General features: G+C 55.7%; 1 protein-coding gene across 1 annotated transcript; it reads right to left on the bottom strand.

Moving 5' to 3' along the window:
* Positions 1-794: 794 nt before the first annotated feature.
* Positions 795-10,351, bottom strand: PA2G4 (proliferation-associated 2G4). Its single transcript, XM_014960574.1, has 12 exons — positions 10,201-10,351; positions 9,571-9,676; positions 9,344-9,413; positions 8,251-8,343; positions 7,085-7,148; positions 5,242-5,320; positions 4,241-4,319; positions 3,952-4,085; positions 3,332-3,426; positions 2,800-2,927; positions 2,330-2,383; positions 795-2,133 (listed from the first exon to the last, which is right to left on the bottom strand). Exons 1-12 carry the CDS (start codon positions 10,253-10,255, stop codon positions 2,068-2,070), a joined length of 1,023 nt encoding a protein of 340 aa, XP_014816060.1. The 5' UTR covers positions 10,256-10,351; the 3' UTR covers positions 795-2,067.
* Between the last annotated feature and the right edge of the window lie 2,268 nt (positions 10,352-12,619).

The raw sequence follows: 12,619 nt of genomic DNA, 5'->3' as shown, positions 1-12,619 counted from the left end.
TTCCCGTTCCATGTCCCGGTGTAACGGAGACCCCCCACTCCCTCCCGGTCCCCCCCACTCCCCCGGGGGCCTGGGCTGGATAAGGCGCCATCGGCCGCCCCCGCGCCGCCCTCCGCCCCTCACCTTGGCCCTCATGGCGATGCGGCGGCGCCGCGGTCAGTCCCGGCGGGCGGGCGGCGGCGGGAGCGGCGGATGGAGCCGGATGGAGGCGGCGGCGGCTCCAGAAGATGGCGGCACCAGGAGCCGAGAGGCCGCGGCCCTCCGCCGGGGCCTATTTATAGGGTAGCGCCCGTTGCCCCGCCCCTTCCGGGGCGCGTGGTATGATGGGAGATGTAGTCCCGCCTTCCCGAAGCACCATGGGAGTTGTAGTCCGCCCGCCCGCCGCCATTTTGCGCAGCCCCGGGCCCGCTGAGTGCCTCCCCCCGGGCGAGTTTATTCGGAAAAGAAGAAAAATCAGACATTTCCAGACCTGTTCGTGGGAGTTTCCACTTGTCAATTTTGTTTTTAAACTGGATATTTTGTTTCTTGCATCAAGAGTTACAGTTGGTTTTGTTATTTAGAGCAATAAAGCTCCAGCGAGGCCCAGCAAGGGGCCTGGCAGTAGGGTTCTCCCCGCCCTTCCCCCCGCAGAGGGCAGAATTGGGCTTAAAAAACCCCAAAATGGGCAACGGGGATTTCTCACATCCCTCACAGTTAAGGCCTCGGCTCCTGTGTCCGTCCCGTGTCCATCCTGCCCTCCAGAGTTCCAAACCAGCAGAGAGAGGGACAAATTCAAGGAAGAAAGTCATCTAGCACATTGTTTATTCTCTTTTATTGACTTTAGTCATATTTTCGGCCAGGAAGCCCCGGGGCCCGCCGCGATGGCTGGGGGCGACTTCAGCAGCCGAGAGGTTTTCCCAGATTTAGAAGGCAAAGATTTTATCCAAAATTTAAAAAGGCAAAGATTTTTTTTTTCACAAATTTAAAGGCAAAGAAGTTTTTCCCATATTCAGCTGGAGCAGGTGAATTCCCAGAATGCCGGTCAGGGGAACAAGGAAAAAACCTCACAACCTCAACTGGCTTTTTTCTTCTTTTTTTCTTTTTTTTTTTTTAAAAGCATCACTACAAAAGTAGGAGCCTCCCCGGCCGGACTCTGGCCCGAGGCTGATGGCTCCTGGGGTCTTTCAGGGAGCAGAACGTGCTCCCAGGCCATGGAAACGGGGAGAACAAACCCCCCCGGAGAGAAAACCTCCCCCCAAACACCAGGGATTCACCCCAAGCTGGGGAGGGGGCAGCTCACGGGGCTGGGGGGGCACCTCGGACAGTCAGTTTTACAAACGAGCTCGCCACAGCGGCGTGTTAAAAAATAGAGCGTTTTATACGTAAATCAAGGCAAGAGACAGAACAGAGTCGACGGGACAGTCTACAGTTTCACAGGGGACATAGAATTTTATATTTTCGGTTTGATTTTTTTTTTCTTTTTCCCAATTATAAATGTACAATTCTAGAGGCTAAACGAGAAGAGCGAGGAATCCTGGGGTCGCCTTCTGCCGTCCACGCGTACCAGGTCGCCAGACACGGGGCACTTTTTTTTTCTGGGGTGTAATCAGCTGTTCCGATGGGTTTGGTTTTGTTTCTTTTTTCCTCCAAGAAAAAAATCTGTTAAGGGAGAAATTTAAAAAAAAAAAAAAAAACACCACAAAAGAAAAAAGGGAGGAGGAAGCAGAAAGCAGGCAGCGCTGCGCTCCCTTGCTGGGCCAGGTCGATCACCTCCTCACCGAGGCCGGGGAGTAGAAAAGGTTAAAGAGTGGGGATAAACTGGGCTTTTACTCCTCATTTTATTTTTTTTTTTCTGCTTTCGTTTTACGTCGTCTGAGGTGGCCAAGAGACCCCCCCACCTCGCTGGGTGCAGCCAGTTGGAATTCCAGGCTGTTGGTGTTTGGTCGGAGCAGACAAACAGCACTGGGTTGGTTTGTTTCTGGTTTGTTTTGTTGGTTTTTTGCTTTTTTTTAAGGGTGGGGGAAAAAAAAAGGGGCACGTGTGTGTGTGTGTGTGAATCGGGCGCTACGTGGAGGGAGAGGGAGCCGCTCAGTCTCCGGCTTCGTTCTCTTCCGCCGTCTCCCCCGTGGTGGCGTTTTCGGCGTTCTTGGAGGCCTGTGGAGAGAAAAAAACCACGGTGGGGAGGGTCGTTTGGGACCACGAAATGAAAAGAGAAGGGAAAAGGGAGAGGAGCCTCCTTCCCTGAGGCAGGGCAGCACCAGGATGTTGGACCCAAAGCAGGACCCGGGTATTTTTTTGGTGATTCCAAGAGACTATGCCGCTAAATCCCCACCAAACTTGGCCAAATTACCTTCTTTTTCTTCTTTTTCTGGGTCTTCCGGCTGGCAGAGCTCTGTAGAAGGGCCTGAAGAGAGGAAGGAAATGTTAGGAGGCAGAAAATCAATGCCTTTTTTTGACAGCAGATGCAGGGAAAAGCCTTTGAAGCTGACTGAGCACTGCTGAGGGGACAGCGGGGAGTCCCGAGGGGGCAGAGATGGATTGGGGTGCCCCGGGCTCACCCCGTGGGGTACGAGGCCTCAAAACCAGCTGGAGAGAGTTCTCAGCCCCTCCTGGGAAGGACTGGGCACCATCAAGCCACCAGAGCTGGTGCCCGACGCAGGAAATCGAGGCCTAAACTGGCTTTTAAGCGAATCTTTCCCTTTCCGAGCTCAGGCTTCGGCCCCTTCCCTGTTGATTTTTCTGGATTTTCCTTCCTGCCTTCACCCAAGGGCGACCCCCCGCTACGTGCCACATCTCTTGACTGTTATTTTTAAAACCAACCTTCAGTTCTCCATCTTGCACATCGAACTCGGATTTGTAGAGCTCGGGCTCGAAGGGGCCGCTGGTTATCCTCATGGGGCCGTTGGGCATTAAAAGCACTGTGAATTTGAACTGTGCGACGAACTCCCCTGCAGAAAGAAAGGCAGAAACAGGGTGGGGTGTGTGTCAATGGCACCACAGACCCAGCCCCCTGCACATCTCGGCAGATGTTTCCATTCTTGAGCCATTTCTACGCTCTCACTGTTAAAAAACATCTTAAACTTGTCCCCCCGTTCAGGGCAAAACAATTTCTTCGGCGCCACCGCCACCGATCCTCCCTCCTGCCCAGGAAATCACTCCACAGAAAAAAAAAAAAGAAAAAAAGTCATCTCAAGGCTGGAACGACTCCAGAATGAGATTCCTGAAGCCAACGGGCAGCCAGTTTCCTGGAGGATTAAATCCCAGGGCCCTCCAAGTGCATCCCTGGTATTTGCGGAGCGGCTCCGGAAGCCACCGGCCGTTGTTTGCCCACCCTCCCACCCGCAGAACTCACCTTCCTTCTCGTAGAGGACGTTGAAAGGCTGGAGCAGCTCGTGTTTGGCGCATTCCACCACCCCCATCCTGGCCTTCTTCTCGTCCTCGAATGCCCTGCGGAGGAGACGGAGCCACACCGGGGCTCAGGACCTTTCCTAGATCCAGATCCCACCCCACCAGGCTCAGCATTGAGACTCAATTCCTTCGTGTCCCCCCCCTGACAATGCAGACAGCCAGAGTGGGCAACCACCGGGTGAGCTGTGACCTCCAGAGAGCAGGAAAGGCAAGTGGATTTAAGACCCCATCGAGTGAAGGTGGTTTCCTCAATTTAAGAGTACACAACACGGCTGGGATGCGCCTCGCCTCCACACGCCGCCCCCCCCCACGCTGCTTCCACCCTGCTCTGGGTTATTTTAAACCCAATTTCCACCCCCCCAACCCGCCCCCACCTGCTGCCGGGGGCTCGGGAGACTCTCACATCCTCAGGATTCCTGCTTAATCCCGGAACATCCTTCCTACACCCACTCCCGGGGGCTCAAATACAGCAAACCCCACGTGCACCAGGAGGGGAAAGGGAGTCGGGTTTTGCCGTCGGAAGGTCTGTAACCACAGGAAAAGCCCCAAATGAGAGTAAAATACCTGAGAGTAAATGGCATAGTGTCGAAGCGCCTCTCCACCTCGCTGAAAAAGGCACGGGAGGTTTTCATCTTCAAGCCGTACTGTTTGGAGGGGTCCCTTTTGTAAATGGTAGTTCTCTGGCCGGCGTCCTTCGCCTGGGAAGGCAGAGAGAGCCTCAGTCACAACTGCCCCCACCCCCAGCACCCCAAAAAGGTGCACCTCGACTTTTGGGATAGAGAACTGGCACCCACAAGGACGCCTGGAGACGATGACCATCCCGAAACGTAGCCCCTTTGGTGACCAGACTCACCTTTCCCTCTCCGCTGCTGACGAGAACATCGACAGCGTAAACTTCATGGACCTCGAACTCTGCTTTTTCGTGGTCCTTCCTGCATGAAGAAAAAAAAAAAAGCTTGGTGAATCAAAGAATGGTAAATAGAGAAGACAAAACCTCCCACACGGCCAGGGTCCCTCTGAAAGCCTCCCTGGGCTCAGGCAGAGGAGTCTGTGAGCACGAAGGAGCTCCAGAGAGCAAGTCCCTGAGCAGAAGTGGCAGCAGAACTGGTCAGTGATGGGCTGGCAGAGAAAACCAGTGACAACCAGCTCCATCCCCAGTAAGGGCTGGGAGGTCTCTTGGACATTCAGCACCAGCTCTTTGAGCTCGTGGGCACCTCCCAGGCAGGCCAGGAGCCCCCACACCTGAGGACTTACAGGCCAAGAGCTGGATTTAAAGCCTCTGAGCAATAAATATTCCTCAGGAGACCCAACCCCGAGGGATCTCCGAGGGAGAGGAGCTGCCAGAACAGAAAGGAACGAAAGATCCAGCTCGTTAGTTCAAAACCATCCCGAGATGCTGCTGACAGCCATCGCCGTCCCCTGGGCTCCTGGCAGCCTCTGCCAGAAACACCGACGGGTCCTGGCACCGCTCCTGCTGAACCTGCAGCCACCGCCACGACCAGCAACAGTTGGGCATTTTGCTGGCAGCTCCAGCAGCCTCCGTGGAGGAAACTGGCCAGAAACCAAGAACGCTGGTCGGTGCCAGCGAGGAGCCTCAGATCAGAGACACCCAAGCCTTTCCTTCAGACAGAGCCAGGCTTCACGGGGCTTCCACGGACAGGAGACGGGGGCTAACGAGCTGTTAATTTGCCATCTGGGGTCAGACTTCAAGAAAGAGACCATCCGGGGAGCAGCCTGTACCCCGGGGAGATTAAACACCCGATACCCCCACCAGAAACTGGGGGTGACTGTTCCTGGATCTTGTCACCCCCCTCCCAACAGCAGCCCCCTACCCCCCAAAAAGGCGATGCTCACTTTTGCTGGTCTGTGGGATTCTGGATAATTGTTTTCTCTCCATCGATCACGTGCTGTTTCAGCTGGTGCGACAGCATCCCTGCGCGAGAAGAGCCTGTTTTAGCACCCAACCAGCCACACCAGGACTCGTGCAATTAACTTTTGGGGGGACACAGCCCTTCGTTAGGGCGAGCAATAAAGCAAACTGTCTTCAGTGCTGGAAGTCCCCTCACTCGTGAGCCCCCCAAAGCCCACCCTGACCTCAGCAAGGCTTCCTCGCCAGCGAGGAGGAGCTGGGAGCCTCCACGTGCTGCCACGTCTCCATCATGGAACCATAAAATCATCTGGGCTGGGACCACTGAGTCTCCAACCATCAACCCACCACTGCCCCACGTCCCTCAGCACCACGTCTGCTTGGCTTTGAAATCCTCTCCAGGGATGGAGACTCCACCACTGCCCTGGGCAGCCTCTTCCAAGGCTCCATAACCCTTTCAGTGTGAATTTTTTCCCCAATATCCTTCCTAAACCTCCCCAGCACAACTTGAGGCCGTTTCCTCTTGTCCCATCAACTGTTTCTTGGGAGAAGAGACTGACCCCCCCCGGCTACACCCTCATTTCAGGGAGTTGTAGAGAGAGATGAGGTCTCCCCTCAGCCCCCTTTTTCTCCAGGCTGAACACCCCCAGCTCCCTCAGTCGCTCCTCACAAGTTCTCCAGCCCCCTCACCCAGCTCCGTTGCCCTTCTCTGGACACCCTCCAGCCCCTCAGTGTCTCTTGACACGGGGTGCACTCGTGGGCTGTGAGGGGGCAGAGGGGGACGCACAGGCATATAAAGATGCCAAATGTCAAATTAATGGAAAATTTGGGTCCTTCCACCACTACAGCCCTCCAAGGGTGTTCTGGGGGGGGGGGGTTTGCTTTCCTTTTCCTGTCTGTCCTACACTTCACCTCCAAACGGCAGCCTGGGAGGAGGCACTCGTGGCCATTCCCATTCCCCAGGCCACCAGCCCAGCCAGGACAGTGGCCCATGGTCCCTCAGGAAGGGACAGCAGAGCCCTGGCCACCAGCAGCTCCCTTTGTTTGCATCAGCTGGGACCTTACGCTGCTTCTGGTGCCCGGAGAATCACAGCCCTTGGCTGTTTCCAAAACAGTGGCCGCTTTGGCTCCATCCACGGCGCGAGCGGCCGCCTCCTCCCCGCAGCCGATGCCCCAGCTTTTCCCCAATCCCACAAAACCCGGCCCACGTTCCAAGGTCGGGCAAAGAGACCGAGCTTTACGGGGTGTATATCAGGAAATTTTAACTCATAATGGAATAATGGACCCATTTCATCGCGGCCGAAAGGACCGTTTGAGGGTGATGTCACCGAGTGGGAGGAAAGCGCCGGCGGGTGCCAAGCGTCGGGCACGACGTCGAGCTCCTGCCACCTCCCAGAGGAGCAGCCCCTGCTCTCACTTCTCCCAAAAACTGCCCCAGAGCCTTCCCCCCCGGCCCGTTCTCAACCCCCCTGCGAAGAATCAGCTGGGAGCTGGAAGGAAATGATGGCCCCTGCACTTTTTGGGGCTGTTTGCCCCTGGAAAGATACAAACCAGCTCCCTTGTGGATTTGCTAACGGGGTTTGAACTCCCCAACTTGCCCAGGCAGGAAGCCCACCAGGCCACCCACCAGCCCTGGGAGCCCACATCTATTATTCCAAGATTAACCCATCCCTAATCATCCAAAATAACAGAGGAAGAAGAATCTAGAGAGTTTTGAAAGGTTTTTGTTTCTTTTTTTTTTTTTTTTTTAAGCAAAGGCTGCCAGGACTCAGGGTCAGAATTTGGCCAGAATTTGGAGGGGGCAGCTGAGGGTCTGCCCCCCCTCCTTACCTTCGATGGGCGTGCAGTGAAACGAGTGGGCGATTTTGTTCCAGGCGTCTGTCACTTGTGTGTTCTGGATAAAGAGCACATGGGGAACACGTTAAGGCCACAAAATTCAAGCCACGAGCACGACAGTCGCGTTAACTCACCAGTTTTTCTGTCAGAAACCAGGGTTTCTAACCCACTGGGGCTCTGACACCCCCCCAAAAAAAAAGGAGAAACAGTGTCAGGCTTCTGTTTTTAACCCTGCACCGACAGAAATGAACAGGGAAGGGAGAAGCCCCCCCTCTCCGGGGATGGCAGCGACGGGAGCGCGTCTGGAATAGTAACGCCGAAGGAGATCGCCCACGGCTGCCGCGGCGCCCCAGCAGGGAGAGGAGCAAGTGGGAGATTTAAGGGAGCCCTGGCTGGGGAATTCATAGAGTCATAGAATTGCCCAGGCTGGAAGGGACCTCCAAAGGGCATCTCGTCCCACCCCCCCGCAGTCAGCAGGGACACCCCCAACTAGACCAGGTTGCCCCATGGAGCCTCCCCTTGAATATCTCCAGGGAAGGGGCCTCAACCACCTCCCTGGGCAACCTGTCCCAGTGATCCACCACCCTCCCAGTGAAGAACCCTCTCCTCATCTCCAGTCTCAAGCTGTTCCCCTCCAGCTTGAAGCCATTGCCCCTCGTCCTGTCACTGCAGCCCTTTCTAAACAGGCTCTCCCCAGCCTTCCTGTAGCCCCCCCTCAGGTACTGGAAGGCTGCTATTAGGTCTCCCCGGAGCCTCCTCTTCTCCAGGCTGAACAACCCCAGCTCCCTCAGCCTGTCCTCGGAGCAGAGGTGCTCCATCCCTCTCATCATCCTCGTGGCCCTCCTCTGGACCCTCTCCATCAGGTCCATGTCCTTCTTCTATTGAGGGCTCCAGCCCTGCACACAAGACTCCAGGTGAGGTCTCACCAGAGCAGAGCAAAGTGGCAGAATCCCCTCTCTGGACCTGCTGGCAACGCAGCTTTTGATGCAGCCCAGGATGGGATTGGCCTTCTGGGCTGTGAGTGCCCACTGCCTGCTCATGTCCAGCTTCTCCTCCACCAGCACCCCCAAGTCCCTTTCCTCAGGGCTCCCGGGAGAGGTCACACACTTGGATTTTTGGGCAGGCAGGTCTGTACCCCAGCTCCTCACCCCAGCACCCACCTGGTTTCCTGGCTTTACCAAGCGCAGCGCGGCTTCGGCGCAGAGATGAGCCGCCTTGATGACATCGGCTTTACGGCCCGACACGGGGTTTTCCTGGAAGGAGAGAAAAAGAAAGGCTTCTTCAGGTCTGTTCCCTCTTTATTAGCACCAACGCTGCTCCTGAGCGTCTGGAGATGGGGTTTCTCCATCTAAGGTTCCCCCGCGCGACAGGGAAATGGAGCTCAGGGGGGGCTTCCAGCTCCACGGCTCCATCGTTAAGTCTCTCCTTCATTAAAAGAGCAGATGAGTATCAGCCACAACCCAATCAGTTCTGTCTCGAGTTCCAACAGAGACACCCTCGTACGAGCACATCACTGTCAAAGCCTCAAGACAGAACAAGACTCCCCCGTTGTCAGAAAAGATTTCAATACACTTCAAAAGACACTTTTTCTTTTTTTTTTGGTCTTCTCCCCACCAAGTCGCTCAGACGCAGCCACTGGAGGAAAAGGGATCCCAAGACCCACATCATCATCCTCCTCCCAAGGCTACAGCTAAAAAATCCCTTATTTGATGACTTTACACACACAACACTAACTCCCAGTGCAGGAGGGTGGCTCAGTGTCACCACCCAAATACCGGAGCAAACCCCGAGCCAGGAGAGTCCATGCAGGCAGGAAAAGTGGGCACAAAGGGCTAGTTTTTGGGGTAACCCCTGAGCTCAGTTTGCAAAGGCGAAGGCAGCAACTCCCCGTGCTTCGGCCAGTAGAGGGGGCAGGAAAACCAGTCTCCCCAGTTTGCCCCACATGGAAATGTCTCTCCGCAGCGCCACTCACACCTGGATTGTCCCAAATGATGTGTAACCTTCCAAAAACCACCCATGTCGAAAGAGTGGAACACTCAACCCTGGTTTGCCAGGGGACAGGAGGGTCATTTTTAGGAAGGGGAGGGTTCTTGCCCCATCACTGTGGTGACACCAGACCCGTGGTGCCTTTGCCAGAGGGAGCAGACACGGCTCCGAGGTTCTGCCGCCGCTTTTGGCATCAGAGGGGGCCCCAAAATCAGCTTTTTAATCTCCCCTTCTCTGAGAAGAGACACGGCTCCCTCACACACCCACCTTGGAGGCGTCTATGACAAAGCTGTGTGCTACATTCGCTATGAAGCCGTCGACGTGGACTCCCAAGTCACTGCAAAACACACACAGAGAGTTAATTACAAGGAGGGGAAAAATTAGCCACGCCGAGGAAGCATTTAACCCACCGAGCAGGGTTAGAGAGCAAAGCCCCAGGTGCCACGAAGCGTAACACAATCCTTAAAAACAACAAGAATAACCCAAGCGCTTACATTTTGACCAAGTCTCCTTCTTTGAGGATGTAGTCCTGGTCACTCTTCAGGGGGGAGAAGTGACAGACGCAGTTATTTACTGATATACTCGTCGGGAAGGCGATACCTACACAGGGAAATAAAAAATAAACATTCCATGAAACCTCACAGCCTGACGGCCAGGCTCAGGGTCTCGCTTTGTCAACTGCTGGAAAATGCCCCATTACACAAGTTTTTGACCAAAGAGTCAGGAGGAACACAAGGCTGCTCCCACACTGCTCTCCTCCTGCCCAGGAAATGCATCCCAGGAGGGGAGAAAACCCACAAAGGGACCCCAAATCTCCAGAAGAGGAATTGGGGAGCTCTGGGTGACGCCGAGTGTCACGCTGTGTCCATGGCAAGGAGACCCAGTGGTCTGTTGGAACAGGAGTTACTGTGGACAATAACATGGATGATGGGGTGCAATGAAACAGGGAGGGGAGACTCATCGGTGGCGCTTACAAGCAGGGCAGGCAGGAGGATTTGGGTTAAAATTGGCTTTTTGGGAACAGCAAACTATTTTTTACGTTCATTAGCACAGAGCAGCGCTTTCTGTGGCTCTCGCCCACTCACACCAGCAGGACCCCGAGGCTCTTTGGGAGAAGGCCTCACCTTTTTTCATTTCTTTCTCCTTCTTGAAAATCTTGCCAGTCTCTTCCATGATCATGGCGTCTCCCTTCTCGCAGAGGCAGAGAACCGAGGCTCCGGAGTTCGCCGCTTCCACCACGGCACGCAGGACCCCTGAATTCAAACACAAGACAGGGAGCCCCTTGGAGCACACGAAGGATAAACAGCCTTAAATCTCACACCTCCAGCACCGAGGAGGAGAGATCTGTTTGTTTGCCAAGAGGGAGCAAGACTCTGGACTCGGCCCTTCACCAAAAGGAGCGTGGACAGGCAGAACCTTCTCAATGCCTACAAGTATCTCAAGGGAGGGTTGAAGGAGGAGGGAGCCAGACTCTTTTCAGTGGTTCCCAGTGAGAGGACGAGGGGCAACGGGCACAAGTTGGACCAGAAGAGGTTCCACTCAAATCTGAGGAGAAACTTCTTCACGGTGAGGGTGGCAGAGCCCTGGCAGAGGCTGCCCAGGGAGGGTGTGGAGTCCCCTTCCTTGGAGATTTTCAAGACCCGCCTGGATGCTCCTGAGTAACGTGCTCTGACAAGCTCTGGGCAATCCTGCTTCAGCAGGGGAGTTGGACTAGATGGTCTCTATGGTCCCTTCCAACTCTAAAAAATTCAGTGAAACCCCACTTTAATTCTTATTTTGGTTTTGAGAACGTTTTCACAGAGAACGGGAGCAAACAGATGCATTTTGGGGTTTGCAGACCAAGGGCCGTCCAAAGAAAGCAGCCGGGCAGAAACACCGCTCTCCCACATTCCTTCTGGAGAAGTCAGAGCTCCAGGAACAGGTTTGAAGATTATTCGGGAGACGGGGACGCGCAGCAGCACATCAAAGAGCCGGGGCCAACGCCGCGGACGTGCGTGACCGGAGGCACCGGAGGAGCCGAAGAGCCTGCGCCGGGCACCAAGAGCTGGCAGGGACGCAGGACAGGGGCAGCAGAGCCAGTTCCACCAGTCCCTTCCCTCTGTAAAAACGTGTTTTTAAGGTAACCCACGTGCTCCCGCTCCGGCCTGACACACAGACCTCCCCTCGCCTTGGGGGTTTCTGCTGCCCGCACCCATTTTGGGGCTCATTCTAGTCCGTTTTGGTTCCGCCGCAGAGGAGAGCGCGCCTCGTGTTTTAATAAAACAAAATCAGGGGAAAAAAAGGGAGTGTAAAAAGCAGTGGTTTGGGTTGGAAACGCTGCGGTGACGGTGACAAACACAGCTGGGGGGTGGCACTGCTGGAGGAGCCACATCTCCACGGCCTCCCCACCGCGCCGGGGGCTGAGCTGCCGCTTCCCCCCTCTCCCCGGCCGGGACGTTTCACAGGGAGTCCCAAAGCTGACCCTGAAATGTCGTCGGATCCCGAGATAAAAGGTCCCCGCGCGGCTCCTCCTCGCCCCGGGAGCACCTTGTTTGCACAAGAGGCTGCTGGGGGAAGCACCTCCGTGGGGTGGGGGGGTTTTGTAGCCCCCGTGCGCGCTCCAGGCACAAGAAATAAACAGTTGGGAAGGGAGGAAGGGGGTGGTCAGGAGCAGGTTTTCATCATTTCTCTGACACTGGGGTCAGAAGCTGAAGCCTTTGAAGCCTTTTCATGAATTACATCTCAAATCCCTTCGGCCACCTCTCCCCGTGTGTCACAGGGAACACCAGGAGAGGGGAGAGAACTGGGATGGAGAGGAGAGGGGGAGAACTGGGATGGAGAGGAGAGGGGGAGAACTGGGATGGAGAGGAGAGGGGGAGAACTGGGATGGAGAGGAGAGGGGGAGAACTGGGATGGAGAGGAGAGGGGGAGAACTGGGATGGAGAGGAGAGGGGGAGAACTGGGATGGAGAGGAGAGGGGGAGAACTGGGATGGAGAGGAGAGGGGGAGAACTGGGATGGAGAGGAGAGGGGGAGAACTGGGATGGAGAGGAGAGGGGGAGAACTGGGATGGAGAGGAGAGGGGGAGAACTGGGATGGAGAGGAGAGGGGGAGAACTGGGATGGAGAGGAGAGGGGGAGAACTGGGATGGAGAGGAGAGGGGGAGAACTGGGATGGAGAGGAGAGGGGGAGAACTGGGATGGAGAGGAGAGGGGAGAACGTCAGAGCCCAGCCGGTGCGAGGACAAACCGGGGGAGCCATGTTCACCGGAGCCTTCAGCCCCCGAGCTCGGCCGTGGGGCAGCGTGACTGCACCCCCCAATTAGGGACACCCTAATTGTGCTCCCTCCCTTCCCGGCCGGGGGATTAAAAGCTCTCTCTGTCATTAAAGGTGCTTCCCTCTGACGAGAACCCGTGGCGTTTGGAACTTTTTTTTTGGCCAAAGAGCTGCCTTTGCTCTTCCCGACCGCGCTCCCGGGGAGCGGAGGGGAGGGAAGGTGGCCCCTCCAGCTGGACCAGTAGCCAAAGGAGCCAAAAAGGGCGACCTCCCACCCCACAGGGGCACC

Source organism: Calidris pugnax, unplaced genomic scaffold, assembly GCF_001431845.1.
Source record: "Calidris pugnax isolate Ruff unplaced genomic scaffold, ASM143184v1 scaffold541, whole genome shotgun sequence".
In the NCBI taxonomy this organism is placed as follows: domain Eukaryota; kingdom Metazoa; phylum Chordata; class Aves; order Charadriiformes; family Scolopacidae; genus Calidris; species Calidris pugnax.
The sequence above is the reverse complement of the archived record's forward strand: the minus strand, read 5'-3'. Positions and strand labels throughout refer to the sequence as shown.

What these genes read in the sequence shown, in the direction of transcription:
- PA2G4 (XM_014960574.1), bottom strand. Translation starts at nt 10,255, where the DNA reads ATGATCATGGAAGAGACTGGCAAGATTTTCAAGAAGGAGAAAGAAATG. An exon ending in GAAGGAGACTTGGTCAAAAT is followed by an intron (nt 9,414 to 9,570) that starts GTAAGCGCTTGG and finishes TGTGTTTTGCAG; the next exon opens with TGACTTGGGAGTCCACGTCG. An exon ending in CGTCCTCTACGAGAAGGAAG is followed by an intron (nt 2,928 to 3,331) that starts GTGAGTTCTGCG and finishes TTCTTTCTGCAG; the next exon opens with GGGAGTTCGTCGCACAGTTC.